Source organism: Pseudomicrostroma glucosiphilum (genome assembly GCF_003144135.1).
Source record: "Pseudomicrostroma glucosiphilum strain MCA 4718 unplaced genomic scaffold BCV69scaffold_2, whole genome shotgun sequence".
NCBI classification, from domain to species: Eukaryota; Fungi; Basidiomycota; class Exobasidiomycetes; order Microstromatales; family Microstromataceae; genus Microstroma; species Microstroma glucosiphilum.
The window spans coordinates 870464-897137 of record NW_020289914.1 but is presented as its reverse complement, the minus strand read 5'-3'; the positions used below and the strand labels follow the sequence as shown (position 1 = coordinate 897137).

General features: G+C 56.3%; 12 protein-coding genes across 12 annotated transcripts; 6 read left to right on the top strand and 6 right to left on the bottom strand.

Moving 5' to 3' along the window:
* Positions 1-811: 811 nt before the first annotated feature.
* Positions 812-5722, bottom strand: BCV69DRAFT_275816 (CNH-domain-containing protein; the record flags this gene model as incomplete). The annotated part of the gene is made up of 2 exons (XM_025491093.1): positions 812-4587; positions 4663-5722. The coding sequence occupies 2 exons, from the start codon at positions 5720-5722 to the stop codon at positions 812-814; spliced, it is 4836 nt and encodes a 1611-aa protein (XP_025350122.1).
* Positions 5723-6930: 1208 nt separating this feature from the next.
* BCV69DRAFT_245263 (hypothetical protein) lies at positions 6931-7635 on the bottom strand (the record flags this gene model as incomplete). Its single annotated transcript, XM_025490145.1, has 2 exons — positions 6931-7086; positions 7180-7635. 2 exons carry the CDS (start codon positions 7633-7635, stop codon positions 6931-6933), a joined length of 612 nt encoding a protein of 203 aa, XP_025350121.1.
* A 1714-nt stretch (positions 7636-9349) lies between these two features.
* Positions 9350-11729, top strand: BCV69DRAFT_296926 (NOL1/NOP2/sun family putative RNA met; the record flags this gene model as incomplete). Its single annotated transcript, XM_025494060.1, has 2 exons — positions 9350-9657; positions 9749-11729. 2 exons carry the CDS (start codon positions 9350-9352, stop codon positions 11727-11729), a joined length of 2289 nt encoding a protein of 762 aa, XP_025350120.1.
* Positions 11730-11969: 240 nt separating this feature from the next.
* BCV69DRAFT_280566 (Adaptor protein complex sigma subunit) lies at positions 11970-12744 on the bottom strand. Its single transcript, XM_025491660.1, has 2 exons — positions 12349-12744; positions 11970-12280 (listed from the first exon to the last, which is right to left on the bottom strand). The coding sequence occupies exons 1-2, from the start codon at positions 12715-12717 to the stop codon at positions 12044-12046; spliced, it is 606 nt and encodes a 201-aa protein (XP_025350119.1). The 5' UTR covers positions 12718-12744; the 3' UTR covers positions 11970-12043.
* Positions 12745-12840: 96 nt separating this feature from the next.
* BCV69DRAFT_280565 (PRP3-domain-containing protein) lies at positions 12841-15000 on the top strand. The gene has a single exon (XM_025491659.1). It carries the CDS (start codon positions 12914-12916, stop codon positions 14918-14920), a length of 2007 nt encoding a protein of 668 aa, XP_025350118.1. The 5' UTR covers positions 12841-12913; the 3' UTR covers positions 14921-15000.
* Positions 14974-15989, bottom strand: BCV69DRAFT_103031 (hypothetical protein). Its single transcript, XM_025489023.1, has 4 exons — positions 15793-15989; positions 15610-15700; positions 15335-15531; positions 14974-15248 (listed from the first exon to the last, which is right to left on the bottom strand). Exons 1-4 carry the CDS (start codon positions 15793-15795, stop codon positions 15027-15029), a joined length of 513 nt encoding a protein of 170 aa, XP_025350117.1. The 5' UTR covers positions 15796-15989; the 3' UTR covers positions 14974-15026.
* Positions 15990-16197: 208 nt separating this feature from the next.
* Positions 16198-17884, top strand: BCV69DRAFT_280562 (CRAL/TRIO domain-containing protein). Its single transcript, XM_025491658.1, has 3 exons — positions 16198-16654; positions 16752-17046; positions 17144-17884. Exons 1-3 carry the CDS (start codon positions 16301-16303, stop codon positions 17755-17757), a joined length of 1263 nt encoding a protein of 420 aa, XP_025350116.1. The 5' UTR covers positions 16198-16300; the 3' UTR covers positions 17758-17884.
* A 65-nt stretch (positions 17885-17949) lies between these two features.
* On the top strand, positions 17950-19434 carry BCV69DRAFT_310456 (putative U-snRNP-associated cyclophilin). Its single transcript, XM_025494793.1, has 2 exons — positions 17950-18029; positions 18113-19434. The coding sequence occupies exons 1-2, from the start codon at positions 18011-18013 to the stop codon at positions 19285-19287; spliced, it is 1194 nt and encodes a 397-aa protein (XP_025350115.1). The 5' UTR covers positions 17950-18010; the 3' UTR covers positions 19288-19434.
* BCV69DRAFT_280560 (hypothetical protein) lies at positions 19429-20712 on the bottom strand. The gene is made up of 4 exons (XM_025491657.1): positions 20178-20712; positions 20014-20107; positions 19675-19928; positions 19429-19589 (listed from the first exon to the last, which is right to left on the bottom strand). The coding sequence occupies exons 1-4, from the start codon at positions 20677-20679 to the stop codon at positions 19477-19479; spliced, it is 963 nt and encodes a 320-aa protein (XP_025350114.1). The 5' UTR covers positions 20680-20712; the 3' UTR covers positions 19429-19476.
* Positions 20713-20864: 152 nt separating this feature from the next.
* Positions 20865-23418, top strand: BCV69DRAFT_280559 (hypothetical protein). Its single transcript, XM_025491656.1, has 2 exons — positions 20865-23121; positions 23217-23418. The coding sequence occupies exons 1-2, from the start codon at positions 21012-21014 to the stop codon at positions 23333-23335; spliced, it is 2229 nt and encodes a 742-aa protein (XP_025350113.1). The 5' UTR covers positions 20865-21011; the 3' UTR covers positions 23336-23418.
* A 214-nt stretch (positions 23419-23632) lies between these two features.
* Positions 23633-25848, top strand: BCV69DRAFT_266465 (hypothetical protein; the record flags this gene model as incomplete). Its single annotated transcript, XM_025490810.1, has 5 exons — positions 23633-23799; positions 23923-24296; positions 24374-24767; positions 24844-25080; positions 25179-25848. 5 exons carry the CDS (start codon positions 23633-23635, stop codon positions 25450-25452), a joined length of 1446 nt encoding a protein of 481 aa, XP_025350112.1. The 3' UTR covers positions 25453-25848.
* Positions 25581-26222, bottom strand: BCV69DRAFT_102913 (hypothetical protein). The gene has a single exon (XM_025489022.1). The coding sequence runs from the start codon at positions 26048-26050 to the stop codon at positions 25709-25711; it is 342 nt and encodes a 113-aa protein (XP_025350111.1). The 5' UTR covers positions 26051-26222; the 3' UTR covers positions 25581-25708.
* Positions 26223-26674: the final 452 nt, after the last annotated feature.

The following is a 26674-nucleotide window of genomic DNA, read 5'->3' as shown; positions in this document are numbered from 1 at the left end:
CCCAGGCACACAGGCGCGGGAACGCACACACAGCAGCAGCAGCAGCAGCAGCAGGCGCGTGGAATCGCCGCACAGCATCCTTCACACCGCTTCTGCCTGCCTGCCTCTGCCCAAATGGCCTGCCCCTTCCCCGCACACCTGCCTCGTCTAAAAGGGCCTGTTGGCGCTTCTGGCCTTCCTCGCCCCAACTCGGCAAGGACCAATTCATCCGTGGGCGTGGGCTGAATAGAGGGGAATAGGGAAATCAAGGGAGCAAGGCTGTACGGTAAGGAGAAAAACACCCAAGCGTAGCGTAAGATCAGAGACAGCAAGGGTAGCAAGGAGCGCTAGATGCCTAGACTGTGCCTGCAGGCGCGGGACTAGGCGTGAGTGGGCGCGGTGCAGCCATTCCACTCTGCCCACGGTTTGGAAGGGCATTGATTACGTTGGCAACGTCTTCTTGAACCAGGACTTGCTCCCTTGCGTGATAAGATGGGACTTCAGCAGAGCAAATGCCGAAGTCGAAGCAATTCTTGGCAACCAATCGGGACGGAGGCAGAAGGCCATTTCAAGTGACCGTCGACGGAGCCGCACGGATTCAGCTGACAGCTCGGCATTCACGGCAGCGGAGAGGAAGCCATGGCGCAGCGATATTGCACACAGAAGCACAGTGAGATCCCAATGGCATTGCGCAGACGCAGACCTGAGGAAGCACAAGAACATACAGATGACGATCGAAGACCGTAGGTGGGAGGAAAGGAAAAGACCGAGATCTCCAAATGTGACCTGCTACTCTCCATGGCAGTCAATTTCCTTCCAACTATCGCATCCGTTACCGCAACGCAGGCGACAGGGCATTCTGTACCCCACCAGATGCACCACTTGCGCCTGGACCGTTGGCCAATCTGACAGCAAAGACGGACGTGTCGCCAATGAAGACGATTTGACCCCTACTAACAGCAACAGACTCCCACACTGGATTGCGAGGAGGTGGCCGTGGTACCACGGCAGACACCTGTTGAGGTGGAATGGCAGGCGGATACGGCGGCTGCGGACGGTAGATGACCTGCCCCTGAGGTCCGTAGCCAATTGGCACCGGAGGCGGCGCAGGCATACCTGGGTAGTGTCCACTGAAGCTGCCGGCGCCGGCCATTGGGTAAGGTGGACGAGGTGGCATGTGGCCAGGTGGCAGACCTGGACGTACATACGGGTTCATGGCCTGCGCTTGCGCTTGCGCCAATGCCGCTGCTTGTGCCGCTGCCGAGTCTGCTGCGCTGCGAGGAATGGGAGGTGGAACGTCTGCAAAGAGGCATCGAAGATTGTATCCAGTGATGACTTGATGCAGGGCTCCAGTCTCGACGTGGCGCACCTCGATGAAACTTGGCTCGAATGCCAGCACGTAGGGGTGGTGGTAGGCGAAGGAGCTGGGATTACCCTCCCAGTGGATGATCCAATTGCCTTTGGCCCGCCAACCATTCTTGTTGACGTAGAATGCAAATTCGTCATAGCAAAGCAAGAATTCTCCATCGATTCGATAGATCGCAATGGGCTTGACGGTCTCTTTACGATGCACAAAGTCCAGCGAAGAATCTGCAGGATCGAGCAGACCTTGGGTGTCTAGCGTCTCCAGGTCGACAATCTCGAATCCCTTTGTACAGCCCACACAGAGCTTGGACTTGAGGAAATGGATTGAATGCGATTCGGTCGGAATGTAGAACTCCTTGAAAACTCGCAAAGTCTCTTGTCCACCTTGAAGAAGCTTTCTGAAGGTAGGCTGTTTCTTGCCTCGCACATTTTGTTCGATTGGTTCCAGTGTCTTGATGGTCGACGACAGTGACGAGGACTTGACGACGCAGACGAGGGTTCGTCCCAGGCACTGGCCCGCCTTGAAGAAGGACGTATGCGATGATATCCTTCTACCCCGCTTGAGAGAGCCCATAGGGTCTGCTGGATCCAGCGCATCGAGGGTAAATGTATGCACAGAGCGCTCAGCTAGAATAATCAGGATCTGATACTCTTCCAGAACATCGATCTGGGTCACGCCGGGCAATGGAAGAACTTTTGTGGGTGGTCGCGCCTTTTCTCTAAGATCAGATAGATAGACTCCGTCCTCTGTTCCATAGATGATTCTTCGGCCAAAGTCAAAGGGCACAGAGCAGTTGACCTTGTTCAGACCAACGAAGAAGTTCTCCGACAGGGTGATGGTGTCGAAGATGTTCGAGCGTTCACGCAGGATCTCCTGACGTGTCTCGATATGCTCGAACCACTTGCGACGACCGACAAAGGTGCTCGCCCAGAGTGTCAATGTATAGCCCTTCCGACCAAGATAGGTGAAAGTGAGGGCATAGCCTGTCTTCGCATCTTGCTTGGGTGCGGATCCTTGCGGCACTCCTCCGCTCAATCGGTTCCCTGTCGAGGTCTTCGACATGATCGACTTCGGTCGAGTGGCGCTCCCTTTGCCCGTCGGGACTTCGTCGTAAACAGTGACGATGAGTAGCTCGAGAGGGATCGGTTTGCGGAAGACCTTGTAGAGCTCATTCTTATTCACGGTCTTGGCCTTGACCATGAGAAGGGCATGGTCGAAGAGGAAAGCTTGGAGCTCTGCGCTTTCGCTTTGTGTGCCACCTCGCTTCTTCAATGGTCCTTTGAAGACGAGTTCTCGCTGATCATCGCGAAGACGAAGATCGACAGCCTCTCCCTGCTTGAAGACAAGCTGTTGATCGAGCTGTGCGAGATTGAAGCGATTCTCGCTCTTACCTGTCTCGACGTTCACCTTGTTAAGGAAATCTTTGATAAGCTTTGTCGCCTTTGGTAGGGCTTGCTTGTCCGGATTGGTCTCAGGGGTGGCCTTCAAGATCGCCTCAAATAACAGAGGGTATCTTGCCAGTCTAGTCGTCGGCTTCGTGAGATAGCCATTGAGTTCCAGCTTGCGCGACTCAGGGAGCCTCTCGGTTTCATACACAAATGCCGCAAACACGGGGTTCGAGGCTTTCTCCTTCTCAAACTCGTACTTTCCGTAAAGCTGATGAGCTCCGTATTTCACGAAAGGTTGAAAGTGAGGTACCATCTCGAGGAAGATGTCTCCGACTCGGTCGACTAGGGCAGAATGCTTTTGTCGCTTGGTAAGTAGCTCGGCCAATCTTGAGTTCACAGCGTGAACCTCGAGGACGTTCCAAAAGACTTGCGTGATGAAGTCGTCTCGCCTTGCCTCTGGGATGATGTCTCTTGTCCTCAGTGGCTTTATCCAGGAGTCTCGCAGATACTCCAAATCTCTGACGAAGTCGCGCTCCGTATAGATGGCCTCGTTGAGGAGTTCTTGGCGCTTGCGCTCCTGCTCGGATGTGTTGTCGAAGATCTCCTTAGAGACAGACTCAGCCCATAATGCTCCAGGCTCTTTCACATCACCCAGACTCTCTCTGCTCAGAGATCGCTGTAACACGGTTTGAGGTTTGAGGTTGAGGCGAGCTTGCTGTTCCAGTCGTCGAGGACAAGCGATGCTGTAGCATAGACGATCCCGTGTGCAGGTAGGACTATAACAGTCGGTCAACAAGGTGAAGACACCCGTCGGCAAGGCTTCCTCGTCATCTGCATCATCCAAGACTTCGCCGGCTTCGTTTCCCATCACGCCGCCTGCCGAGGGACTAGTCGCTCGGACAGAAGAGGCGGTAGACTCTGGCAGGCTTTTCGTCGAGTTTTCCCGGTGGGCTGTCGCAGGAATCTGCAATTGAGCAGAAGCATCGACAAAATGGTCACCGGCCTGCTCCGCACCGAAAGGAGTGGCCAAGCGGGTCCTGAATTGATAGAGCTCCCCAGGCGAGTCTCTCAGCCGATGGTCGTACGTGACATCATGGAAGAACTTCTGGGCATCGAGAGCACGACCAAGAAGCAAGGCAAGATTCCGGTCTGTCGTCTTGATGATGAAAGCAATGCGAGCGACGGCCTCTCTTCCATCGAAGGCATCCTTATATGTGAGACCATCTTTGACACGCTCGGCTATCGTCACTCGGAGCTTGAAGGCTTCTGCCACGCGCGATAGTAAGGCTGGGTAGACGATCGGACCTCTGCGATGACTAGGTGGAACCGCTGGGACGTTCGCACTGCCAAAGCTGGAGTGATGAGAGCTTGGTGCACCAGCAAACACAGGGCGGGCCTGGCCGTTGCCAAAGGAGAGTGAGCATTGATCGGACCGCGTGACCGTCCCATCAACCATGCTGGGTGAATACGCGGCTTGAGCGGCTTGTGTAGCCGAGGAGTGAGTGCGATGTCGAGGAGCACGCTGCCACATGTCCGCAGTTCCTCCATTGTTCACAGGCGTGAAGCCGCCGCCAGGGTATCGCAGATTCGAGGTACTACTGCCCGCACTTGGTCCCCCTCCCTGGTAGAAGTTGTTTTGTGAGCCATTGCCGACTCCGCCAGGAAGAGTGTAAACTGAGGCGGCAATTGATCTCCGGTCAGACTCGAAAGACTCCTTCCGCCGAAGATTGCCTGCGCCGCTGCTATACGACTTTCCGTCGTACATCGAAGACGCTCCGGACGACAGAGCGTTGACGTGTTGCCCCGGCAAGGCAGCTTCCCGCTGAGCCGTTTCGTGCTGAAATGTTTGGAACTCTGTTGTGATGAAGTGGCACGATCATGGTTAATACTGCCATCGCCAATCACAAGCTTCCTAACTAGCTCACTCACCATTCGAAAAGGGATCAGGCACATCTTTCGCGCTCGGGGTGGCAAACGTGTCCTCCTCGCCTGAATGGTGACCTGCACCGTTGCCGCCTTCCGGTAACCTGAGACTGAGCTCGCCGGGCTTCTGAGGCGACAATGAGTTTCGCGTTGACCTTGCTGGACTCCCTTCCAAGCTCAGCCCTTTGAACCAGTTTCCCTCGCCCGGGCTGCCGACCCCTTCCTGCACGTCTATATTAGGCAACCGAGGGGGCTCGATAGTCGGCGATCCGCCGAAAGAAGAGCCAGGCGCTGACGAGAACACAGAGCTCGCTACGCTAGGTGCCCTCACTACATTGGGCCTAGGATCTCGACCATAGGAATTATCGGTGGCATGGGAAGAGGAGCTGCTGCGTTGTTGGCGACCGCCCCCTTGTGGCTCATATGGTCCTTGATTGTTGTACATCTGCTCCGCTTGCTGCTGAGGGTACCGAGGAATCTGTCCAGAGGACTGGTAGCCTGTCGTCGGGGCCTGGCGTACTGGGTAGTGAGGCCCTGAGGAAGAGGTACTTGCCACACTGGGAGCTTCATTTCTTGTGCTAGAACCATTGGAATAGTAGTGCGCGTAAGCACTGGCGGGCGTCGAGTCCTCCTGGGGGGCGTAGAAGTCGGCAGCGCTCGTGCCGCTCTGAATAGTTGAGGGGTAGGCAGAAGAAGTTGAAGTCCGAGAAATGAGAGATGGCGTGACGCTTGTGCGGCGGTCAGGATGGTCGTATGAGTGATTGTTACTGCTGGGCTGGTACATCCCGCCCATTGCACCGGGCCCTCCTACATTAGCCCCACCGCCGTAGGGTGCATATGTGGGATGCGAAGGACCTCCATTCCACCTGTGCTGACCCTGCTGCTGAGCGTACAGGGCAGCCTGCTGCTGTTGCTGCTGTTGTTGCCATAATTGATGTTGTTGCTGCGATGGTCCAGGTTGACTGACAGGCCCCTTCGGCTTGGCTGTCGGCCGTCCGAAGATGTTTTCGTAGGCGGTTGTCCTTTTGTCCGGCGGCCCCGTCTGGGAGTTGGTCCCGGCAGGCATTGCTGCTGACCGAAGCTGCGATGCGGTAGAAGTAGAGGGGCAGACAGGTAGGTCGCGGCCACAGGCTCAAGCACTAGATTGTGGCCAGAAAGTCTCTGCGTTCGAAGGCGTTGAAAGCTGTGAGGTGTGGCTCAGTGCGTAGCTCGTCGGTAATGGGGATGCTTGGCAGCCATTCAACGGAGCGACAGCCTATGTTTACAGTCTCGGATGAGAGTACTGGTCCGCTTCGAACGCTCTTCTGCAGCGGTCTTCAGGAGGCTTGACGACGACGGCAGCTCCAGCTGCAACCCCTCGCGCTTTGGTCGTAGGCTGTTGGAGAAGGAGAATGTACGATTCTCGCGGGAGAGCTTCCTGGTATAGCAGCTGTCGTGGGGAGGCAACACAGGAACTCGTTGTTTCGCACCCCTCCGGCTCTTCGAGCAATGGTAGGAGCTCTTCGCGAAGGCTTCGTCTGTTGGCAAGCCAGTGATCAGCTCAATCCCGATGTTGTGGAAAGACGAACAAGGGTATAGATTGTAGATTCGGTATACTTAAGAATCAGCCCTGCAAAGAGGGCGAGGCGATGATGGTGTGCAAGGTGGTCTGACTTGCTCGTAGGCTAGAGTGATTGTTCGTTTGCAGAGTACAGAGGAAGATATTGGTTCGTTATGGACGTAGTCGTGCGGAGGTATGACGATGCCGAGACGTCTTGCCTCTCCGAACGCAGGCCCGTCCGAGTGCGATCAGTGCTCGCTTGCGGGTGATGATATTGGATCCGGCGATGCAACCCCTTCTCTGATTGGTATATGAAGGAGAGAGAAGGGCACGAGGTCGTTGAATGAGTGGTATGACGGGTCCGGTGACTGGGAGTGGGTGGTGGGGTGGCCAGTCCCAGGGTCGAGCAGCTCCTCGCGGCGGTGAAGTGAAGCGCGCAGGGGCAAGCGAGGGCGAGGCGCTTCCGCCCTGCTGATTGCCTCAGGCGATGACCACCACCACCAACACCATCCCCACGCACACGCCCAGACACGCACACAGAGTGGATCAGCACCGGGCATAACGATGCTTCATCAGAGCGCGCAATTTGATATGAAATTGGAGAGAAAGCACAAGCACAGCTTAGTGCAGGTATTGTGGGGTCACTGACTACAGAGCTTCGCAAATGGAGTCTTACAGAGCGACTAGACAAAGCAAGGGGGTCTTGGTGAAACACGGACCGCAACATAGCTAGCTCACTTGCTCTTCTTTGACTTTTGCGCTGCCTTGACGTCTTCAGCAGCGAACGGCGAGTCGACGATACCAGCTGCTGCCGTGAGCAATGCCGCGATCTCTCGGCCAAAGTACAATGTGAGGTAGCCTGGGCAGATGATCCAGAAGCCGTTAGGAAGCTGGTCGGGAAGGAAACGCACGGCGATGGTTATGGTCATGTATGGGTCAGCTAGATGATCATGGACAGAGGTGCATGCAAATGCCGTACTCACCGCATAGAGGAAGATCCAGGTGCTCCAGTCGTTGTGACCCGACTCACACCAACCACAGTAGTAGTCGCAGAGGAAGTACAGGAGAGTCTTACTGAACGTCATCAGTACTCCCGAGAATCCAACGATTGGCGCAACGGCACGATAAGCTGGATCAGACTGGTGAACCAGGTAGAGATACGAGAAGTTGAGAATGTCTTCGAGCACATTGAGTGTAGATTGAGCCAGAGGAAAACCTCGGTTGTCGAGCCAGTACTTTGCAGAGTAGTTGAGATCCACGAACTCGTACAGATCGTACCCGGGCCAGAGCGCGGAGAGAACTCCGCCCTGGGATGTGAGCGACCATCTTCGCAAGAAGATGAAACTGAAATCCCAGATGACGATCACCGACGAGACCAGGAGCCAAAATTTGACGAATGCCGTTGGCTGGTGAATGACCCCCCTGGTCTTGCCTTCCATCGAGGGGATGAGGGTCATACTGTCTTGCGTGGATGGGCTTGTCTTGACACCTGTGGATTGCTTCGAAGAGCGGGTGCCCTTGGCCTTGCTTGAGATGGATGGGATGCGAGCACCGCCAGTGGTATGAGAAGGAGAAGAGGGCATCATGGGATCCACGTTGATCATTGGTCTATATTCTTGCGGGCGCAGCGGTTGCACAGCTCAGGGCAGAGATTGCTTTGCTATTGCGGCCAGGGCCGTAAGGTATAAGGAGGCGGGCGGGCGGACGTTCAGGGCGGGCGTAGGATTGAATCGGCAAAGTCCGTACGTCGGACCGAGATGGGCGGCAAAGGAGAAGACCAGGTGAGGGCGCCAAAAGGAGGTATAGGCAAAGGCGAGGGATGGTCCAAGAAGACTTGTGAAGATGGTATGGATGTTTGTTGATGGGTAAGGTATAAAGAACAGACGACGCAAAGGGGAGTAGTTGTAGAGCCTTCACTCACTCTGCTCCCGTCTTCAAGACATCGCCCGTCCACGGTCAGCTTCGTCATATACAGATGGCCTTCTCTGTCTCTCCGCATTTCCTTTCAGGCGGCAGTTTTTTGGGCCCCGGTTCCGCGTCGGTAAGGAGCGTGGGCACTCGCCCCAAGACAGCGTGGCTCTGTCAATTCCGTCCTGCACACGCACCGCCAGAGGGGCTCTCCCCCCTTTCCGCTCGCCAGGAATGCCGCCCCGCCGGCACGTTTGAGTCACTTGGTTCCACCCATGCAGCCCGCCTTCTGTCGGCAGTGCTCCATCTTCCGCTCACCCACCCAGACCCCGTGGCATGAACACACATACGGCGACAGCTGCAGATAAAAGACAAGAGTTGGTCTAAGCATGGGGCAGTCGCTCCTTGACGGGCCCCGTCTCGCCCGTGCATACGGGTATTTAATGAATGAAGGTCGCCGAGAGATGGGGGTCAGGCAGAGCCCGAGGGACTGTCAGATCTGAGAGCAAATCTGATCCTCGCATTGGAGATCCCGCTCGGAACTGAGTGCTCGCGACGCAGCATACACTCTCACCCCCTCTTGTGCGGGATAAGACCGGCGTATTCTCCGTCGCGCTGCTTTCGCCCTCACTTGACTGCGTTCGGGCGTAGCGACCGACTTCAATGGACGAAGGCGCTGCAACCTCGCCCTCCCAGCCTCTCCGACACGGGCAGTGCTGGTACCTCTGGACCTGTTTGCATACGTCCAAGTCTCACTGTGCGCGTCCGTTCAGAAGTTCAGACGCTCGCAACGGTCGTGAGGACTACGCGTTGGAGGAGAGTCTGTGTCGGCGTCAAAGTGCCTACGACGTTGGAATGCTTGCCAAGCGTCGGATTCATTCGCTATTGGAACATACGTCGATGTCAGCTACGAGAGGCGGCGACCATGCGCAACCTCCGCCTCCACAGTGAGGATGGCTTTTCCACATGCTGCTAACGCCTACTTCCGGACGTCCTGTACTCATTCCAATCGCAACGCTTGCAGTCTCTGTTCGCTGAGTGTGACCTCTCTCCACGCCTGACTGGTGAGGATGCTACAGCAGCCCGGAACGGAAGTAGGGGACCCGCTTCCGTCTGGACGCGCACCACCCGCCAGAAGATCCGAGGCAAAATTTTGGGCGGCTTCCTTCCACTGGCTGGGCGCACGGGAGATCAGTCGAGCTCTCGACCCATACCCTACCCCTACATTCTCACCATAGGCACACCATGGGACGTCGAGCAAAGAACAAGCAGGGCCCCCCTGCCCCTCTTCCGCCTGTGAAGGTTGCAAAGCCAGCAGCTGGACCATCTTCAGCAGTGGCGAAAGGAAAGCGGAAAGCAGATGATGTGGCTACCCCTGTTGCTGCCACTAAGCGCTCGGCAGCTGCATCTCCTGTCGCTGCCAAGAAGGTCAAGACTTCGTCGGTGGCAAACGGCATTCCACAGTCTGCAACAAAGGGCTCCAAGAAGTCCGTTGCTGGCACAAGCCAGCCTTTGACCAAGAAGTCCAAGTCCAAGAGCGAGACAGAGAGGAGGTAAGTGTGACAATTCTTTTTTGCGATGGACCGCACGCCGCCCCCAGAGGCTGACCATTGATGCCTTTCCCGGCTTTTTCTGCACTCTCAGATCTCTGTTCGCCGACCAGGACCAAGACGAAGATGCTAGCGATGGCTTCTCTGGCATCGAGGATATGAGCGATCTGGCAGAAGACGATGATCAGGAGCCATCAGACGAGCAGATTGACGACATGTTGTCCGGCGCCGACGACAGTGATGGCTTCGAATACGAAGACCTGGACGAGGCTTCGGACAACGAGATGGGGGACCCAAATGATCGAGAGGCCAGCGAGGATGGGGAGGAAGGGGATGAGACGAACTTGACAGATGGGACGGATGAGGAGTCTGGCGAAGAGCAACAGCAGCAGCAGGACCCGCTGAAGGCGCTCGGCATTCCCACCGATGGCAGCAAATTGTCAGAGAGGCAGAAGAAGAAGGCACTGGCGGAAGCGGAAAGGCTGGAACTCCTGCTCAAGAGCCAGGGCTATTCACTCGAGTCTGACGAGGAGGGCGAAGGACAAGGGAGCAGCGGTGACGACGAAGAAGGCGACCTCGCAGAGCTATCCGAGCAAGAGGACGGTCTTGAAGGCGAATCTCTGGACGAAGAAGATCTCAACGATTCGGAGCTAGCGTTCTTGGAAGGTGCGGACGTCAACGATGCAGACAGCGACGACGACAGTGATGCTTCGCTTGAAGGAGATGCCACCGAAGGCGGCGACTTCATGCTGCCAACAGTAGAGGAGGCCGAGAAAGAGAAGGTCCTTGGTGCAGACCTGCAAGTGGTCCAGATGCGAATCCAAGAGGTCGTCAACATTCTGGGCAACTTCAAGAAGTTGGCACGGGATGGTCGCTCTAGGTCAGAGTACATCGAGCAGCTGTTGGAGGACATCTGCAGCTACTACGGTTACAACCGCTACCTTGCCGAGAAGCTCTTCAACTTGTTCTCGCCTGCCGAAGCTATCGAATTCTTCGAGGCAAATGAGACTCCCAGGCCTGTGGTGATCCGTACCAACACTCTTCGTACACGGAGACGTGATCTGGCCCAGGCTCTTATCAATCGAGGTGTCAACCTCGAGCCCGCTGGCAAATGGACGAAGGTTGGTCTTCAAGTCTTCGAGTCATCTGTTCCCATTGGAGCCACGCCAGAGTATCTTGCCGGCCACTACATGCTGCAAGCTGCCTCATCGTTCCTACCGTGCATTGCCCTCGCTCCCCAGCCTGGTGAGCGAGTTCTCGATATGGCTTCTGCCCCCGGAGGCAAGTCGACCTATCTGTCTGCTATGATGCAGAACACCGGCGTCGTCTTTGCCAACGATTCTAACAAGGCTCGAATCAAGTCACTCAGCGCCAATATTCATCGTCTAGGCTGCAAGAACGTAGTCGTGTGCAACTACGACGGAAGGCAGTTCCCGAAGGTGCTTGGAGGGTTCGATAGAGTCTTGCTGGATTCTCCTTGCTCCGGTACTGGAGTCATCAGCAAAGATCCTAGCGTCAAGACGAACAAGAGCGAAAGAGATTTCCAGCTGCTAGCTCACTTGCAGAAGCAGTTGATCCTGTGCGCTATCGATAGCGTCAACCCCAAGTCTGCCACTGGAGGATACGTCGTATACAGTACCTGCTCTGTGGCCGTGGAGGAAGACGAGATGGTCGTCGACTACGCTCTTAAGAAGCGCCCGAATGTCAGATTGGTCCCGACCGGTATCGACTTCGGCCGAGAAGGTTTCAAGAGCTATCGCGAGCGCAAGTTTGACTCCAAAATGCACCTGTGCAAGAGGGTCTTTCCCCATGCTCACAACGTCGATGGCTTCTTCCTAGCCAGGCTGAAGGTCGAGCCTAGAAGGAAGCAGGAGGCGGGTGCAGAATCGTCTAAGGTCGATGGCGGACTAGAGACAGATGGCACTGAGGATGACGAGGCTGGACAGGCTGGAACAGAGCTCGGCTTCAACAACGAGGAGGACGAAGCTCTGATCAAAGCCGCTCAAGATCGTGTCAAGAAGGGCAGCAAGGGCGCCAAAGGGGGGCGGAAGTCCAGCGGCAGCGCCAAGGCATGAAGCTCCTGACATCTCGATTCTAGACCAGTCCGGCAATGCAATGCTACCTTGCGCTCGTGCACTCAATGTCATTGTTCTGATCGTTGCATTGCATGTCTATCGTACAAATGTGTGTTGCTTGTCGTCCTCGTTGAATCTGCCCCATCATCTCCTCCCTAGCCAGTCCCTCGCCCACCCTCCCAGAGTATCTGCTGCTGCACTTGCAGCGTTCAGCCCAACATCGAAACCAGTCCCAGTGGGCCCGTTTCCCCCAATGAGACCCGCCGGTCTCGGACCCGCCGCTGAAGCTTTACGAGCTTTCGCTGTCGCTTGCGCTATTGGGCCAGGTTGCGATGCAAATCAGAGATCATGGTCAGAACGAGGTTGCGGATGACTCCCTTCTCCAGCCTCTCAATACACCCACCTTGCTTGACTATCTCGCTGATGTTCGTCTCGAGGACTAGTCCGCCCTGGATGACTTCCGCCAAGATCGCATTGACCTCTTCGTAGTGAAATATGAGATCCAACTCGCAGACATTGGGGAAGAAGCGGTCCAGGGACTCGACAAAGACCTGTTGAGAGTACAGAGGACTTGTCAGCAAACGTAATTCCTCGCCTGACGTTCAGACCTCTCACTGACCTGAATGAGATCCAAGATACCCAATTCGCTTTCGCTCTGGTCCACTACGAAGACGAACCACAGAGTGGCATAGTGCCGGTAGATTACCCGTCTTTCCTGCCCACTGGAGATAGTGCTGCTACCTTCTCCCTTTTCGCCACGAGGTTTGCTCTTGCTCTTCGTCGCATCGCCTGGCCGGCCCGTCTGCAGCAGAGGGTCTAATTCAGGAGCGTCCAGGAAGTTGCACACGTCTCCATCTGGCCGACTGGAGACCAGCTTGAAGATGGTTCTGATCAAGAGCTGCTGCTGCGCAGGTGGTATGGAGTGATAGAATGTTGCCAGCCGCGGTTTGCCGTAGTTATTGATGATCAGGACAGACTCCACTGCCATCCTTGCGACTGATCGCAATCGTATCAGAAGTAGCGGTGAGGAGGAAGCAACGCCTCGACGGAAGTGAGGAAGCACAAACTCCGCGCAGAGAGACCATGATTCCTGGCACCAAGCCATCCTTTACTGTCCTTCCTTCCTTTCCAAAGATCCTCTTTTCGCCTCCCCTGAGCAAAGACCGGCTTCTCTTTGGCTCGACATGCCGCCCAAAAGACCTCAGTCGAGCGTCTTTGGCGACGACGACGATGCTGGCAGCCTCAGGCCAAAGCCCAGCGGGGCCTCGAACGCCCAGCAGAAGAGGCCGCGGATGACACCTGCCATGGTCGAGCAGTCACAGCCCTCGGCCTCCTCCTCATCTCCATACTCTGCTGTGCGTCCGACAACCCCGGCGGCACCAGCAAAGAGCGCCATCGAAGCCCAGTTGGCGGCTGCTCGCGCCAGAGTAGAAGCGCAGGTGGCAGCTCTCAGAAATAGCCAGCAGCAGCGAGCGTCGCCCTCTACAGCCCCTGCCCGGCCGCCAGCTGCTCCTGTAGGCTCAGCTGCCCCGTCCACCGCTCCCAAACCCGTTTCCGCATCGAAGCAGCCTCCCTCTGGCGGTCTAGCAATCGACATCAACGACATTAAGAGGAGGGTAGAGGAGGCAAAGAGGAGAGCCCAAGAGCAGCGGGCCGGAGCTGCCGCGCCCGCTTCTGCCGCTACGGCTTCAGCCCCCGAGCTCAAACCTACAGGCATTCATCCTCTTCTGATGCAGAATGGGTCCTCAGCTACTACTGCTGCGAGAGCCTCGCCCGGCGTATCGTCCGCCAGGGGTGGCTTCACCCATCGGTTTGGCGGCAGAGGAGCGCCGCCTGCTCCAGAGAAGATCAATCCCTACCTGACTGCCCCTGCTGAAGACGAAGCTGGTCCCTCGGCACCTCCCGCAGTGAAGGGGAGATCTATGCACCGTGGCCTGCAATTCAATCGTCCGGGCCGACACATCCAGGCAGCTGAGGCTCAACGCAATGAAGCTCAGCTCGAAGCCTTGAAGCAGAGTATTCAGGAAAGGGCAAAGAGGGCAGGGATGCAGGAGGAGTTGACCGGAGAGGAGAGAAAGATAAGGAGGCAGCCTCCTCCCGATATCGAATGGTGGGACGCAGCCCTCCTTCCCGGTGGCAGCTACGACTGCGTACCCATCTATCCTCCTACCGCTGAGATCCTCACTCAGGCTGCCTCCGAGACTGCCAAAGGAAAGGCCAAAGCGGAGGGCTCAGATGTGGAGGACACGGCGATGTCTCTTGGCCTGCCCATGATTCTGGCCGAGGGGACGCCAATCGACCATTACATTCAACATCCCATTCCGATACCTGCACCATCAGACAAATTCAAGGTCGAGCCAAAGGGCGTGATGTTGACCAAGAAGGAGATGAAGAAAATGCGTCGTCAGCGTCGAGCTGCCGAGCAGCAGGACAAGCAGGATCGCATCAAGATGGGACTACAGGCTCCTGATGCACCCAAGGTCAAGCTGTCCAATCTCATGCGAGTGTTGACTTCAGAAGCTGTGGCAGACCCTACCAAGGTCGAAGCACGGGTCAGGAGGGAGGTGGCAGCGAGGAGAGAACAGCATGAACGCACCAATGCAGAGAGGGCTCTCACAGATGAGCAGAGGCTGGAGAAGCTCAACAACAAGATGGAGAAGGACGAAGCCAGGGGCGTCTATGTCAATGTGTACAAAATCAAGCACTTGGTTTCTGGCTCTCACAAGTTCAAAGTCAGGAAGAATGCACAGCAAAATGGTCTCACGGGGCTCTGCCTCTTCAATCCTGCCTTTGCCCTCGTAGTAGTTGAAGGCCCGTCGAAGGGGATCAAGGCGTACAGACGTTTGATGACAGCCCGGATCGATTGGACGGACCCAGGCCGAGCTAGGGGTACCTCCGTTGGAGGTGGGAGTGACGACGAGCGTCCAGCGCCCTTTCTGGGCGCGATGGGCGACGAGCCTCCGAACAAGCAGGCAAGCGAGGAGGAGGAGAAGATGCTAAGGGAGATGGACTGGACGAAGAATACTTGCGAATTAATCTTCGAGGGACCAGAGAGAGAGCGACAGGTTCCAGGAGGGTTCAAGGCGAGGAACGCTCCTACGGACCTAGATGCGAGAGAGATACTGGGACATCAGTGGGCTGGCTTCTGGGATCTGGCGAAGAGGAATCAGGCGGCTAGTGAGGAGGTCTAGAAGAGTGATGATGTGCCCATTACTGAAGAGTAATACAATGCGGGCGGTATGTGAGCCGTGGCGAGTGCCGCCGATGACTTCGAATGAGTGCGAGTCCGAGCATCCTCTATTGCGCAGGCGGCGGCGGTGGAGGTGGTGTTTGGCTCTGGTCTGCTCCTGCATCTGGCTTTGCAGCTTCCTTGACCGCTTGCAGCTGCTCCTCCCACTCGGCTTCGATCCTCTGCCTTGCCCTGACCACCTTTGACTGCATATAGAACGACCCTGATCCACCTCCCTTCTGACCTTTCGGCGCCGGCGGTGCATTGACGGCGAAGAGGTGGTCGTATGACTGCAAAGAAAGAGGATGGTCAAGATGTCAGTAACTTGACAATTGGAATTGCCGCCTGCTCCTGCGTTCGGCCTGTCGGTGCTCACTTTTGTAAGCCTCGCCTTTGCCTCCTCGACCACCTCGCCCTCCTGCGCCTTGAGATTCAAGATCATTCGTGCCTCCTCCACTGTCATTCTATGTGTCCGTGTCAGCTGATCTCCCTTTGAGTTTCCGCTTGCGCTGTTTGCCCCTCCTGCTCCTGCTCCACCGGCTGCTGATGCTTCTGCTGGTACTGTCCTTGCATCTGTGGAGTGGAAGCGAGTTCAGAGTAGAGATGTCAGCATGAGGAAAGGATGCATGGATAGCAGACTGAGCAACTTACTTCGCCATGCTTGTCTACCAGCTTCGGCAAACGCCTTTCCCACAATTTGCGTCCCCTGGAACACTACACGAGCAAGTAATTGTGGCAGCGACTGGCGGAGAGCAGTGTTCGGAGCGTTGAAGATCAATACCGGCTATCAGACGAGCAAGCGGTCACTCGGACGTCTTCATTGGCACTACTCACCATGACAGAAAACCAATTCCTTTCGAAATAGGTCTATAGTCTACTGATTGGCCGGGCGACACCGCGGCAGATACAAGGATGTTCGAGATTTGCGGACAGGATGCTAAGTCTCCTGTCTGTCTGAAACTGAGTCGTAGAGAGTGGCGATGCTGTGCGGTATTCAAGGTAAGTCGATGGCAGCGGGAAGAAGCTCTCAGTCGATGTATTTTTCCGCTTCGCCGGCCGAGGTCCCCTTCCGTTCCTGCACGCCACGGCTCCGCTCAAGCGTGGCCTTGGCGGATACGGGTGGAGGCCCGACCGCTCGGGCCGAGGCCAGGGACAAAACGATGGCGGACTGTTCGGTTGATTGATTGCACTGCCTCCCTTGATGATCACCTCGACGATACCACCCTCACGCCTCTGAATCATTTCCGCCGCCTGAGAATATTTCCATACCTCAGACAGAAGCGCCGAGACTCAATTAGCTTGGCTCCTCCACCTTGCTGCTCACGACGCACTCAACAGCGGTATGCCTGCCACTCCAGGCAAAGGCGGCTCCGCCATCAGCTCCCTCGACAGCCCTTCTACGCCTGGTACTCCGCAACGCTTCCCGTCGTCAGCGTCCTCTGCATCAGGGTTTGGTGCTGACTCGCCTAGAGAACAGAGCCCAGAGCTGAAGCGGCCAGGTGGCTTGAAGCAGAGGCCCAGCGGGACACTACTGGGCGGCTTCCGCTCCAGGACCACAAGTCAGACCAGCATCAAGAGTGCAAAGAGTGCAAAAGGCGCAAAGCAAGGCGAGAGCACGGATTCAGCTGGATCGGGGCTCGCCAGTAAGGAACAGGATGCCGAAGAGCTGCCAAGTGAGCTCACTGGGGAGAAATGGGTAAGTCAAGTGTTGGGCCTGACAGGGGCCGCCCGGCCGAATAGCTATCCCCGTCGAGGCTTGCTAACACCTCAATGACCTCTCTGGCTCCCTACAGAAACCACGCCCAGGCCATCCGGGTAACCTATCTACCGAGCAGGCTGCCGCGCTTCTGTCGCTCACTGGACTCCTCTCCTCTGATGGTACCCTCCCTTCCGAACACGCCTTCAAACCAGAGGATCTCGAGATTCATCTCTGTAGGTTCCTCAGAGCTAGGCAGTGGAACGTGGAACAGGCAAGAGTGATGTGGAACAACAGCGTCAAGTGGAAGCAGAGTGTCAATCTGGACGACCTGATGGCCAATTTTGAGTTTGAGGAGAGGGACAAGGTCGCGAAGGCAGGCTGGCAGATGTGTGAGTACTCAGCTACATGCTTGCACCACTTAGGCGTAGAGAAAGTTCAGTGACTAAACCATCCTTGTGTCGCTGGATTGGTTCGACCTCTGTGCAGATTTCCACAAGACAGACAAGTTAGGCCGACCAATCTTTGTGCAAGACCTGGCAGGCCTGGACGCGAACATCGTCTGGACGGTGACCACGCCGGACCGCATCGTCAGCAACTTTGCTGTCACCCTGGAAAATGCAGTGCGATATCGTTATGCAGCTTGTACACAGGCGTCCTCATCACGATCCTCAAATGGTCAGGGCCGCTTGATCGAGGATAATCTAATGATCCTGGACGTGTCTGGCCTAGGACTGTCAACGTTCTGGACCTTCAAGCCGAAACTTCAAGAGCTACTTTCCATCCTGGATACGAACTTCCCAGAGCTCTCAGGAAGGGTACAGATCATCAACGCTCCTTGGCTTTTCTCAACGATCTGGTCATACCTCCGGGGCTGGCTGCCCCCGGGCACCGTAGAGAAAATCGACATCCAGGGCACTGACTTCAAATCCACCCTTTTGAAGTTCGCTGATGAGAAGAACCTACCCAAGAAGCTTGGTGGCACTTGCCAGTGTCCGGGAGGATGTGAGCGCAGTGACGAAGGGCCGTGGAAGGAGGCGGTGCAGGAGGCCAAGAGGGCGGCAAAGGCGAGGCTGAACGAGGAAAAGACAACAAGCGAATAGATTGCGAGCGATTCAAGCTCACACCATATACAAGGTCGTAGAATTGTAGACTCATCACCACTGTAAAATGCATTACGAGCTCTCATTTGATTGCGAGGAAGGGCACCGGAACGGATCGGTCGACGGAAAGAGAAGTGTGGAGAAGCGGAGACAGGCGGAGAGAAGATTGTGTTGCATTCGATGCCATTCGCTCCCTTTCTTGCCTTCCTCCTCACCTCGAGAAGCTCGCTACCACTGACTCCTCTGCACGACCATGACCAATCCCATTGTATGTGAGTAGCATCAAACATGCTACTGATGAAGGCTTCAAGCAGCTGACGCCCTTCTCTCTCTCCCTCCTTCTTGCGTCTCGTAGACTTCGACATTGCCTTCGCCGGCCAGGCCGCGCCTTCTCGCAAGAACGGCAACCGCATTGTCTTCGAGCTATATGCCGACAAGGTCCCGAAGACTGCCGAGAACTTCCGCGCCCTATGTACTGGCGAAAAGGACACCAACGAGCAAGGTGTGAAGCTCGCCTACAAGGGCTCCGGCTTCCACCGAGTGATCCCCAAGTTCATGTGTCAGGGAGGAGACTTCACCGCCGGCAACGGTACTGGTGGAGTCAGCATCTATGGCGAGAAGTTCGTCGATGAAGACCTCACGGGAAAGCATGACCGACCTTTCCTACTGTCAATGGCCAACGCTGGACCTAATACTAATGGCAGCCAATTCTTCATTACAACTGTGCCTACCCCTCACCTCGACGGAAAGCACGTAGTCTTCGGCAAGGTCTTGGCTGGAAAGGACGTGGTGAGGAGAATTGAGAACTGTCCCAAGGGAGAGCAAGACAAGCCAGTCGAGCCGATTACAATCGAGGACGCGGGCGAGCTGCCCGCAGGCACCACGGACTTCGGCATCGAGGCAGATCCAAGTGGAGACAAGCACGAGGACTTCCCAGAGGACGTCGAGGGCGAAGATGGACCCGAAGAGAATCCTTCTGCCGCTCTGGCCATTGCAAGCGACCTAAAAGCAATCGCCGGCAAGCTCTTTGCCTCTCAAAATTACCCCTTGGCCCTCGAGAAGTACCAGAAGTCGCTGCGCTACCTCAACGTACACTCAGTGCTGCCAGAAGACAGCAAGCCCGAGTTGGTCGACGAGTACGAGACGACGCGGATTGCAGTCAGCCTGAATGCTGCCCTGTGCGGTATCAAGATCGGCACCAAGGCATCAGCAAAGGTCGCCGAGAAGCTGGCGACTTCCTCCCTGTCCCTTGTCGAGAAGGCTTCCAAGCGGACCGGTGCGTGGGACCACGATTCGGATTCTCACCCAGCATCGGTCAAGGCTAAACAGGACATGGCCAAGGCACACTACAGGCGAGCACTTGCGCTCATTGTGCAAGGCGATCTCGACTCGGCTGGAGCTGATCTGGAGAGGGCGCTTTCGTACGCACCGGAGGATGCTGGGATCAAGAAGGAGAAAGCGAGCCTGGCGGACAAGCGGAGGAAGAAGGTCGAAGCGCAGAGGAAGCAGTACAGCAAGATGTTCGGATGAAGGAGGGTTGAGAGAGTAAAGAATCAGTGGAGGAGGGGCTCAATGGAGCGCGCTGGGGGTCGTCAGTTGTCAAAACCTACTGAAGGCCGACCTTTGCCGCTGTCGGCGCATGTCACGAACAATAGCATATCACAATCATAGTCTGGTCTGAAAAGTGTAGCTTCTTGATTTCTGTGTTTCCTCGCATTCTCAGTACGGCGCTGGTCGGCCACCACCTCTTCCTCCGCGATCATCTCGATCTGCACCTCCACGGTTTCCAGGCCGGTTCGGATTCGGGCAGTGGTTGGCGTAGTGTCCCGTTTCTGGAGAAGCCAAAGGGATAGGTGAAGTGACCATCAGCACACTGGTGAAGAGCCCAGCATCTTGTCAGCAGCCACGAAAACTCACCTCCACACTTGAAACAAAGTACCTGTGAATGATCTCTCCCTCCACCTCCCGGTCGATCCCCCTGTCCTCGCATAGGCCGATCTCCTCCCCTCCTATCGCCCGGCGGCCCACCTTCGCGGCGAGGAGGACGTGTCTGGTCGCCTCCTTCCCTCAGATGCGGGGGAGGCCCAAATGCTTCTTCTGCCGAGAGAGGCTTGTGATTCAGGATCGGAGATGTGCGACGAGACTGGGGTGAAGGTTCGGTCGATTTCGGGCTTTGAAGAGAGGTAGAGGGGTGTGATAGATAGCGATCAGCATGCGACCACGCTGGTGGGCTACGCGTGGCGTGTTGCTACTCACTGGCCTTGCTTGCATTCTGGCCCTTTTGGACAGAAGCCGGCGACGTAATAAGGACAGACTGTCCTGCGGATATGCTTCTTAGCGCACTCGGGTCCTGCAAAGGAGTGGGAATGTGGTAATTCAGTATGGGTTCGTAGTGCTCAGTCGCACCTCTCCAGACTCACCTCTTGGACAGAAGCCCCTCCTGTACTCTTCACACTCCCGCCTCTTCTCCCTTGGCAGCTTATGCCGGTACAGACAGTCCTCTCCGCTATTACAAAAGCCAAATGTGGCAAACATTCTGCACTCGGGCATCTTGCGCATGTCGTACTCGTGTAGGTAGTCGCAAGTCGCATCCGACTTCTTACAGAGACCTCTGAGCCAGTGCTTGCATACTGTGCGTTTTTGAGGATCTGGATGTGACTGTGGGAAGGGAAGAGAGATGGGAAGGGGGTACGAGGCAAAGATGGACTGGAGCAAGGACGAAGGAAGAGGAGGTAGAGGAGTCGGTGGGGTGAGAGGAGGGGTGGGGGAGCGTGAGGCTGGAGAGTAGGAGCCCGAGCCCGAGCCAGAGGGGCCTGCGACGGGGCTATATTCTTGCTGCTCTTCCTCCTCTTGCGTATTTGTATGTCCATTGGCATGCTGAGGGTACGTTGGTTCGGCCAGGTGGCCCACAGGATCCTCCATGGTGCTTGTGGATGGTCGTGTTTGAGTATGGTCTGAGCGAGTGGATCAGAAGGAAGTAGCCTCGTCGCGGAACGGAAGGGGCGAGCTTCAGACTCCGCCCGGCGAGAAATTCTGCCGTGGGGGAATCTGGATAGTTTATCTGCGTCAGGCCGGGCTGCCCCGCACTTTGGATGTGAGTTTGTGCTCGTTGCTCTCTCTTCGCCATATTCTCCCAGTCTACTTCCTTCTTTCCTGGTTTGCATTCCTTCCGGTCCTGCTGCTTTCTACTGACTTTTCTCAGAGCAACTCGTACATATAGCGCGTGCTGCCATTTCCCAGCGCGGACGTCACGTATGCCTCAGACCACGGCGGGCCCATCCTCGTCGAGGCCCATCCAACAAAGACCTTCCGCGGCCGATAGACCTCGCAATGCTGTCGCGACGCAGCAACAGCAACAGGCAGCAGCACAGCAGCCACCATGGCGATCCTCGCTAGACCTCGTATGGTCCTACTCTCGCTCGCAGGCCTTCTATAGCCACAATCTCGAGACCAGCCCAAGCTTCACAGACGCCAGATGGAGAGGGCCTCAGTACGAGGTCACCCCCGAGACGCTCGAAGAAGGGGAGGAGGAAGACGAAGAATATGACTGGGAGCAAGGGGAAGAGGAAAGTGATGGAGGAGAGGTCATCAGGGGCAGGAGATCATCGGAGCAAGAGACCGATCACCTCTTTCCTCACACCGGGCCAGTCTGGACCGAAGACTCTACTCCTTACTCCACGACGTCTTCCACTGGGAGCGGCTCATCTAAGATCCGAAGACTAAGGCAAGTCGCAGCCGAGAGCAGCGATAGTGACGACAAGAACAGCAGGAGTAGAAGCAGGAGTCCAAAGAAGCTCGATATCAGTCGTGCAGCGATCTCCAACTCTCGCAGCGAACGCAGGACATCAGGTCTATCGAGGCGAAGCGACGAGCCTGGCTCCTTGCGCTCCACTGACAACAACGAGATGTTGACACAGGCGCCTTCAAGCGAGCGTACTCCCTTACTGGGCCCGAAAGACCGGCGCAAGTCTCGCTCATCGCTTTACGGACCGGGTCTTGGAAGGCGCAAGAGCTCGGGGGGCATCACAGCAATGCCGAAATTCCCTGCTGGTTCGTCGACGTTTGGTCAATCTCTCTTCAACTCCATCAATGCCCTTGTCGGCATAGGGATTCTCTCATTGCCCCTTGCCCTTTCTTATGCATCGTTCACTCTTGGCATTCCCATCTTCCTGGCTGCTGGTCTGGTCACCAGCTACACAGGCAAGCTCCTGTGGAAGATGATGCGTCTGGACCCTAGGCTCAGATCGTACTCAGACATCGGCCGTTATGCTTTTGGCGACAAAGCCCAAATCGGCATAAGCTTGCTATTTGGAGCAGAGCTTTGGGCAGTTAGCGTGGCGCTCCTTGTCCTCTTTGGTGATAGTCTCTACGCCATGGTCCACTCGAATCTGCGTCCTTCGCATGTCCATACTTTTGTAGCCTCTACTGGAATTGCGACCTGGTCTCCGGCAGCTTTCAAGATACTCGGCTTCTTCCTCGTCTTACCAACGGTCTTCGTGCCCTTGCGCTTCCTCTCTCCGATCAGCGTCATCGGCATCCTTTCCACTGTCACAGTCCTGGTTATACTTGTCACAGACGGCTTTCTGAAGCCTGACTACCCCGGCTCCCTTCATCACCCAGCCGCTACCCTCTGGCCGCCCGAGCCGCCTCAGTGGTCGAAGATTCCGCTCTCCTTCGGTCTCATCATGAGCGGCTTCGCATCGCATGCCATCGTACCTGCGATCATTCGGGACATGAAAGAGCCCGAACGCTTCCCGGCCATGCTCAACACGGCCTATGTAGTCGCAACAGCTATATACCTCACAATGGGTATCACTGGCTACCTCATGTTCGGCAAAGGCGTATCGGACGAAATCACCCGAGACGTTGCGCAGACCAAAGCATACCCTCAGCTGTTGACAAAGATCGCAGTCTGGCTCATCGTTGTGGTACCCTTGACAAAGTTTGCGTTGGCCAGCCGACCCGTGCTAGGCATCTTCGAAGGTCTGGCTGGTGTTGAGGAGCCTCAGACGATCGTGGAAGCAGAGGCTCACAACAACGATAGCAACACCATCTCAGGCAGGATGGCAGAAGAGCTCGAAGAAGACGTGGACGGGGACAGTCGACTTCAACGTACCCGCAAGCAGCATAATGGCAGCCACATCTCACTGAACGGCGTAGGCCCGGCAGATCCATCGCGCCTCCCTCCTCCTCCTAGCAGAATATCTCCACGCCTACGTGTCGTCCTGCGAAATATCCTTCGCTTGGTCCTGACGGCTCTCATACTACTAACAGCGATCGTGTTTCCCGAATTTGAACGGATCATGGCATTCCTCGGCGCGTTCCTAGCATTCACGACTTGTGTCATCGGACCCATCATGGCTCGTGAGTACAGCAAACACCGGCCAAACGTGAAGACTTCGGGAGACATCCTTGAAGACGTCACTGACATTATCTTATCCTCCTATTGCCCTCCTCAGATCTGAAACTCTTCCGCGCCGAGCTCTCCACGCAACGCATCGTTTGCGAACTTGTTCTTCTCGCCGTCAGCTTCGTTTGCGCCATTACAGGAACCGTCTGGGCATTTCTACCTCTCTGATACGTACATATGTACCATCTCTTCATCATGTGTAACCTTATACTGCGTCCCTTCCAATATACACAAAGTGTTGAGTTTTGCCCTAGTTCTCACCGACCCCTTCTCGCGTACGCTTCCGTTCCGAGACCCGGAGCGCGCCACGATTGGTGTGGGGAGGATGAAACAGATGCCGGGACCAACCTTCCCGACCCGACCCCACACGATTGGCTGACCTGCTGCCGACGACTTCAATCTTCTCCAGTATCTCTGTTCGACCCTACCCATCTCCGTTCGCAGTGGCCGCAGGTCTTGCGAAGCATGGCTCCCTCCCATACTCTCCCTGCGCTGCACCACGCTCTCTCGCGCCTCTCAGTGACCAAGCCTCGGATCATCTCCTCGCCTCCGACGCAACCGCGTCGCGCCTCTGTAGCTCTCATCCTTCGTATTCGGCCCCACGTAGACGATGAAGAGTATCTTTCACAACAGTATGATGCAGAAGGATTGCCTCTTCCGGGCTCAGAGGTGGACAGGCTGATGGCGCAGAGTGGACTTGGTTTGGGGGGCGGAACGGGCTTGGGCGGAAGTACCAGCGGAAGCGTGGCTACGAGCCAGAGGAGATCCCGGTCGAGGAGGTCCTCCATCGCCTCGTCCTCTTCCAGAAGCGGAGCAGCCGGAAAGACGTCTACACAACGGACTCTTTCCTCATTCTTCTCTCTTCCATGGGTGCAAAGAGGTGTCCCGGAGATTCTGTACATCAAGCGAGCCACAAGAGCTACAGACAAGTGGTCTGCTCATGTCGCCTTTCCTGGCGGAAGGAGAGATGAGACTGATGAGGATGCGCTCTATACGGCTATGAGGGAGACATGGGAGGAGGTGGGACTAGACTTGGCTGATAGAGACTTCCTCAAAATTGGACAATTAGATGATAGAGAGATCACCAGCAGTCTTGGAAAGCGTCTGCTAATGGTTCTGAGTCCCTTCGGTGAGTCATGGACAGCAACTGCAGCATGCCGAGCGAGAGGAGCGCTGACATTGATGACCTCACGATGACTTTTCCAGTCTTTCTGCAAACGACACCTTTTTCTCACCACCCCGAGCTCCAACCGACCGAGGTAGCCTCAGCTCACTGGGTCTCTCTTGCGCATCTCTACACACCCAAGCCGAGGTGGGGCACGGTATCCATTGATATCGCCACTCGGTTAGCTCCCAAGAGCAGCGGTATTCGGTTCCTGCTCAAGGGCTTGCTCGGCAAGATGGACTTCAGGTGTGTGCTCCTACCGAATGATCCCTGGGCTATAGCCGACGAGGATGATGATACAGCAAGTGGAGACTCTGACGGACCGCAAGGGGTGGAGAGAGCAAGACGAAAGAGAGAGGTCAGGACGGAAGCCGTGAAGTCGGTCAAGGATGGCAGCGACCTGCAACTCTGGGGCTTGACGTTGGGAATGACAATGTGAGTAACGCTCAGGCGCACAGGTCTAGCCTTTGCAATCTTCAGGCTCACATTGCAATATCCTGGGTCTGTACAGCGATCTTCTGGCGCACATGTCCACATTCCCATCGGCTCCATCCAAGTCATCATCAGCTCAGCCCGTCAGCTTGCAGTCCATCCTTCACACTACGCCTTCGCAACTGCCTTCGCTCTTTCGCAAGGTTGCGGTCCGCATGAGGGACGAGCTCCATCTCAATCCTCCTCCTATGGCGGATGCTAAAGCGCCTAGCCTTACCAGCGTATACCCCCGCTTTAGCAATACCGACGTCAATTTGTGAGTGACCGACGACGATAGCCGCGGTCTTCGGTCTGGGATACTTACTGACCTACGCTCGTGGCCCTTCCGCTTCCTGTCCCCTGTCCTCGTCTTAGCTGGATCTGGGTCTTTGGAGCTCGATATCGATATATTGTCCGGTCATGGGCATCCTCCCTAGGTGGTCCATCGGAGAGGACGTACAACTGGTCAGGTCTGGCCCTAGGCGCATTTTATACCGCCGTGCGCAGAGCCCTCATCGTGGCCATTGCACTGAGAGCCCTGGGGGCATTGGGCATGGCTACCCTGGCCGTCTGGCTCGGCAGAAGGAGGGTGATCAGGGCGCGTAGAGGTCTGCCGGGCTTGGGACTGGACGAAGTTCTCAGAGCCTGATGGGTCTCGAAATAGAGTTGGAGTAGCGCAACGGAGGGCGTCGTGTACTTCATGAACCTTTCGCACCTTCACGCGACTCAGCAAGACGTGCGAGGTCTGGCGCTTGCACTGTGAAAGTGATTCCTATCCACGTGGCTGTCTGTACCACAGTCCTAGCGAGAGGCCTACACCTCTCCTCACTGGCGAGGCAAAGAGAGGACGTTTCGTTGTCCCGGCGGTAGACCAGTCTGTACAGTTGTATTTTCCCCACGCCAACTCATCGCTCACGAAGTTGCTCTCCTCGACAGAGGCTTGGCCTGGAGCCGCCACCATTTCTTGCTCTTTTAGTCATGCCATCTCCTTTACTCGCTGAGTCTTCAAAAATTTTCTGGCCTCGCTTCTGGTCCGCCGGCGAGGATCGTCGTAGAGGAGGCCGAGAGGCGAATGAGATTCGGGGAGCTAGATAGTGAGGATGGGGGGATGCGCGGGGCAACCAGTCGAGGCCGGGCACGGCGACTCGAGGGAGAGTAAGGCGAGTGTAGCAGGGGTGGGGGTGGGTGGGGGAGGGGCTGGGCGGAGTTGGAATAGTAGCTGCAGTCCTTATCTCTACTTTGCACATTGGCTGGGCTGAGAATTTCTGTCAGTGTCAGGGCCATTGCCCTGGGAGCGAGGGAGCGGCTAGAGGGCCTTGAGCTTCTCGCCCTCGTTTAAACGGGCCTCGCCGCGGGCGGTTGAATCGGGGAACAAGGAAGAGCGCTGACATAGGCACACGACTTTACGAAGCTTTTGGCGCCCGACGTTTGTGGGAAGGACGGCGGGAGCAGCGGATAGCCCAATAGCTCAGACTGGACGTCATGGGTAAAGTGGCGAGGGGCGTGACATTTGTTTGGTGACGCTCGCTGGACGTGCTGGATCTCGGTACAAAGAAGAAGGAGATCTTCTTTCGCCGTGATTTGAGACGTGAGTATCCTAGGCTCTATTTGTGGCAGAAGGGGCGCCGGGGCGCGCGGGTGGTAGTAGGAGATGGTGTCCAGAGCGCGTGGCTGCACCTGACCGGCAATCAAGGCTGAGATGCGGCCACGGGAACGCAGGTCCCAGGTGCAAGCCGGTGTGTGCCGAGCTGAGCTGGACCGCCCTGTTGGAGTGAGTCTTCGCTGTCGCGGATCGGTGATCGAGGAAAGAGGTTAGGGGTGGTGCGATTGGGCGTGCGGCCGCGTGCGTGCGGGCATGCGGACAGGCGAGC

Coding starts and splice junctions, on each gene's coding strand:
- BCV69DRAFT_280566 (XM_025491660.1), bottom strand. CDS start 12,717: ATGGCAGTGGAGTCTGTCCTGATCATCAATAACTACGGCAAACCGCGG. Junction 12,281..12,348: donor GTATCTTGGATCTCATTCAG/GTCAGTGAGAGG, acceptor TACTCTCAACAG/GTCTTTGTCGAGTCCCTGGA.
- BCV69DRAFT_280565 (XM_025491659.1), top strand. CDS start 12,914: ATGCCGCCCAAAAGACCTCAGTCGAGCGTCTTTGGCGACGACGACGAT.
- BCV69DRAFT_103031 (XM_025489023.1), bottom strand. Junction 15,532..15,609: donor TGGTAGACAAGCATGGCGAA/GTAAGTTGCTCA, acceptor TCCACTCCACAG/ATGCAAGGACAGTACCAGCA. Junction 15,249..15,334: donor CAAAGGCGAGGCTTACAAAA/GTGAGCACCGAC, acceptor CTTTCTTTGCAG/TCATACGACCACCTCTTCGC.
- BCV69DRAFT_280562 (XM_025491658.1), top strand. CDS start 16,301: ATGCCTGCCACTCCAGGCAAAGGCGGCTCCGCCATCAGCTCCCTCGAC. Junction 16,655..16,751: donor AGCTCACTGGGGAGAAATGG/GTAAGTCAAGTG, acceptor GGCTCCCTACAG/AAACCACGCCCAGGCCATCC. Junction 17,047..17,143: donor GAAGGCAGGCTGGCAGATGT/GTGAGTACTCAG, acceptor ACCTCTGTGCAG/ATTTCCACAAGACAGACAAG.
- BCV69DRAFT_280560 (XM_025491657.1), bottom strand. CDS start 20,679: ATGGAGGATCCTGTGGGCCACCTGGCCGAACCAACGTACCCTCAGCAT. Junction 20,108..20,177: donor GAGGGGCTTCTGTCCAAGAG/GTGAGTCTGGAG, acceptor ACTCCTTTGCAG/GACCCGAGTGCGCTAAGAAG. Junction 19,590..19,674: donor ACTTTGTTTCAAGTGTGGAG/GTGAGTTTTCGT, acceptor TGGCTTCTCCAG/AAACGGGACACTACGCCAAC.
- BCV69DRAFT_280559 (XM_025491656.1), top strand. CDS start 21,012: ATGCCTCAGACCACGGCGGGCCCATCCTCGTCGAGGCCCATCCAACAA. Junction 23,122..23,216: donor CATCGGACCCATCATGGCTC/GTGAGTACAGCA, acceptor TGCCCTCCTCAG/ATCTGAAACTCTTCCGCGCC.
- BCV69DRAFT_102913 (XM_025489022.1), bottom strand. CDS start 26,050: ATGTGCAAAGTAGAGATAAGGACTGCAGCTACTATTCCAACTCCGCCC.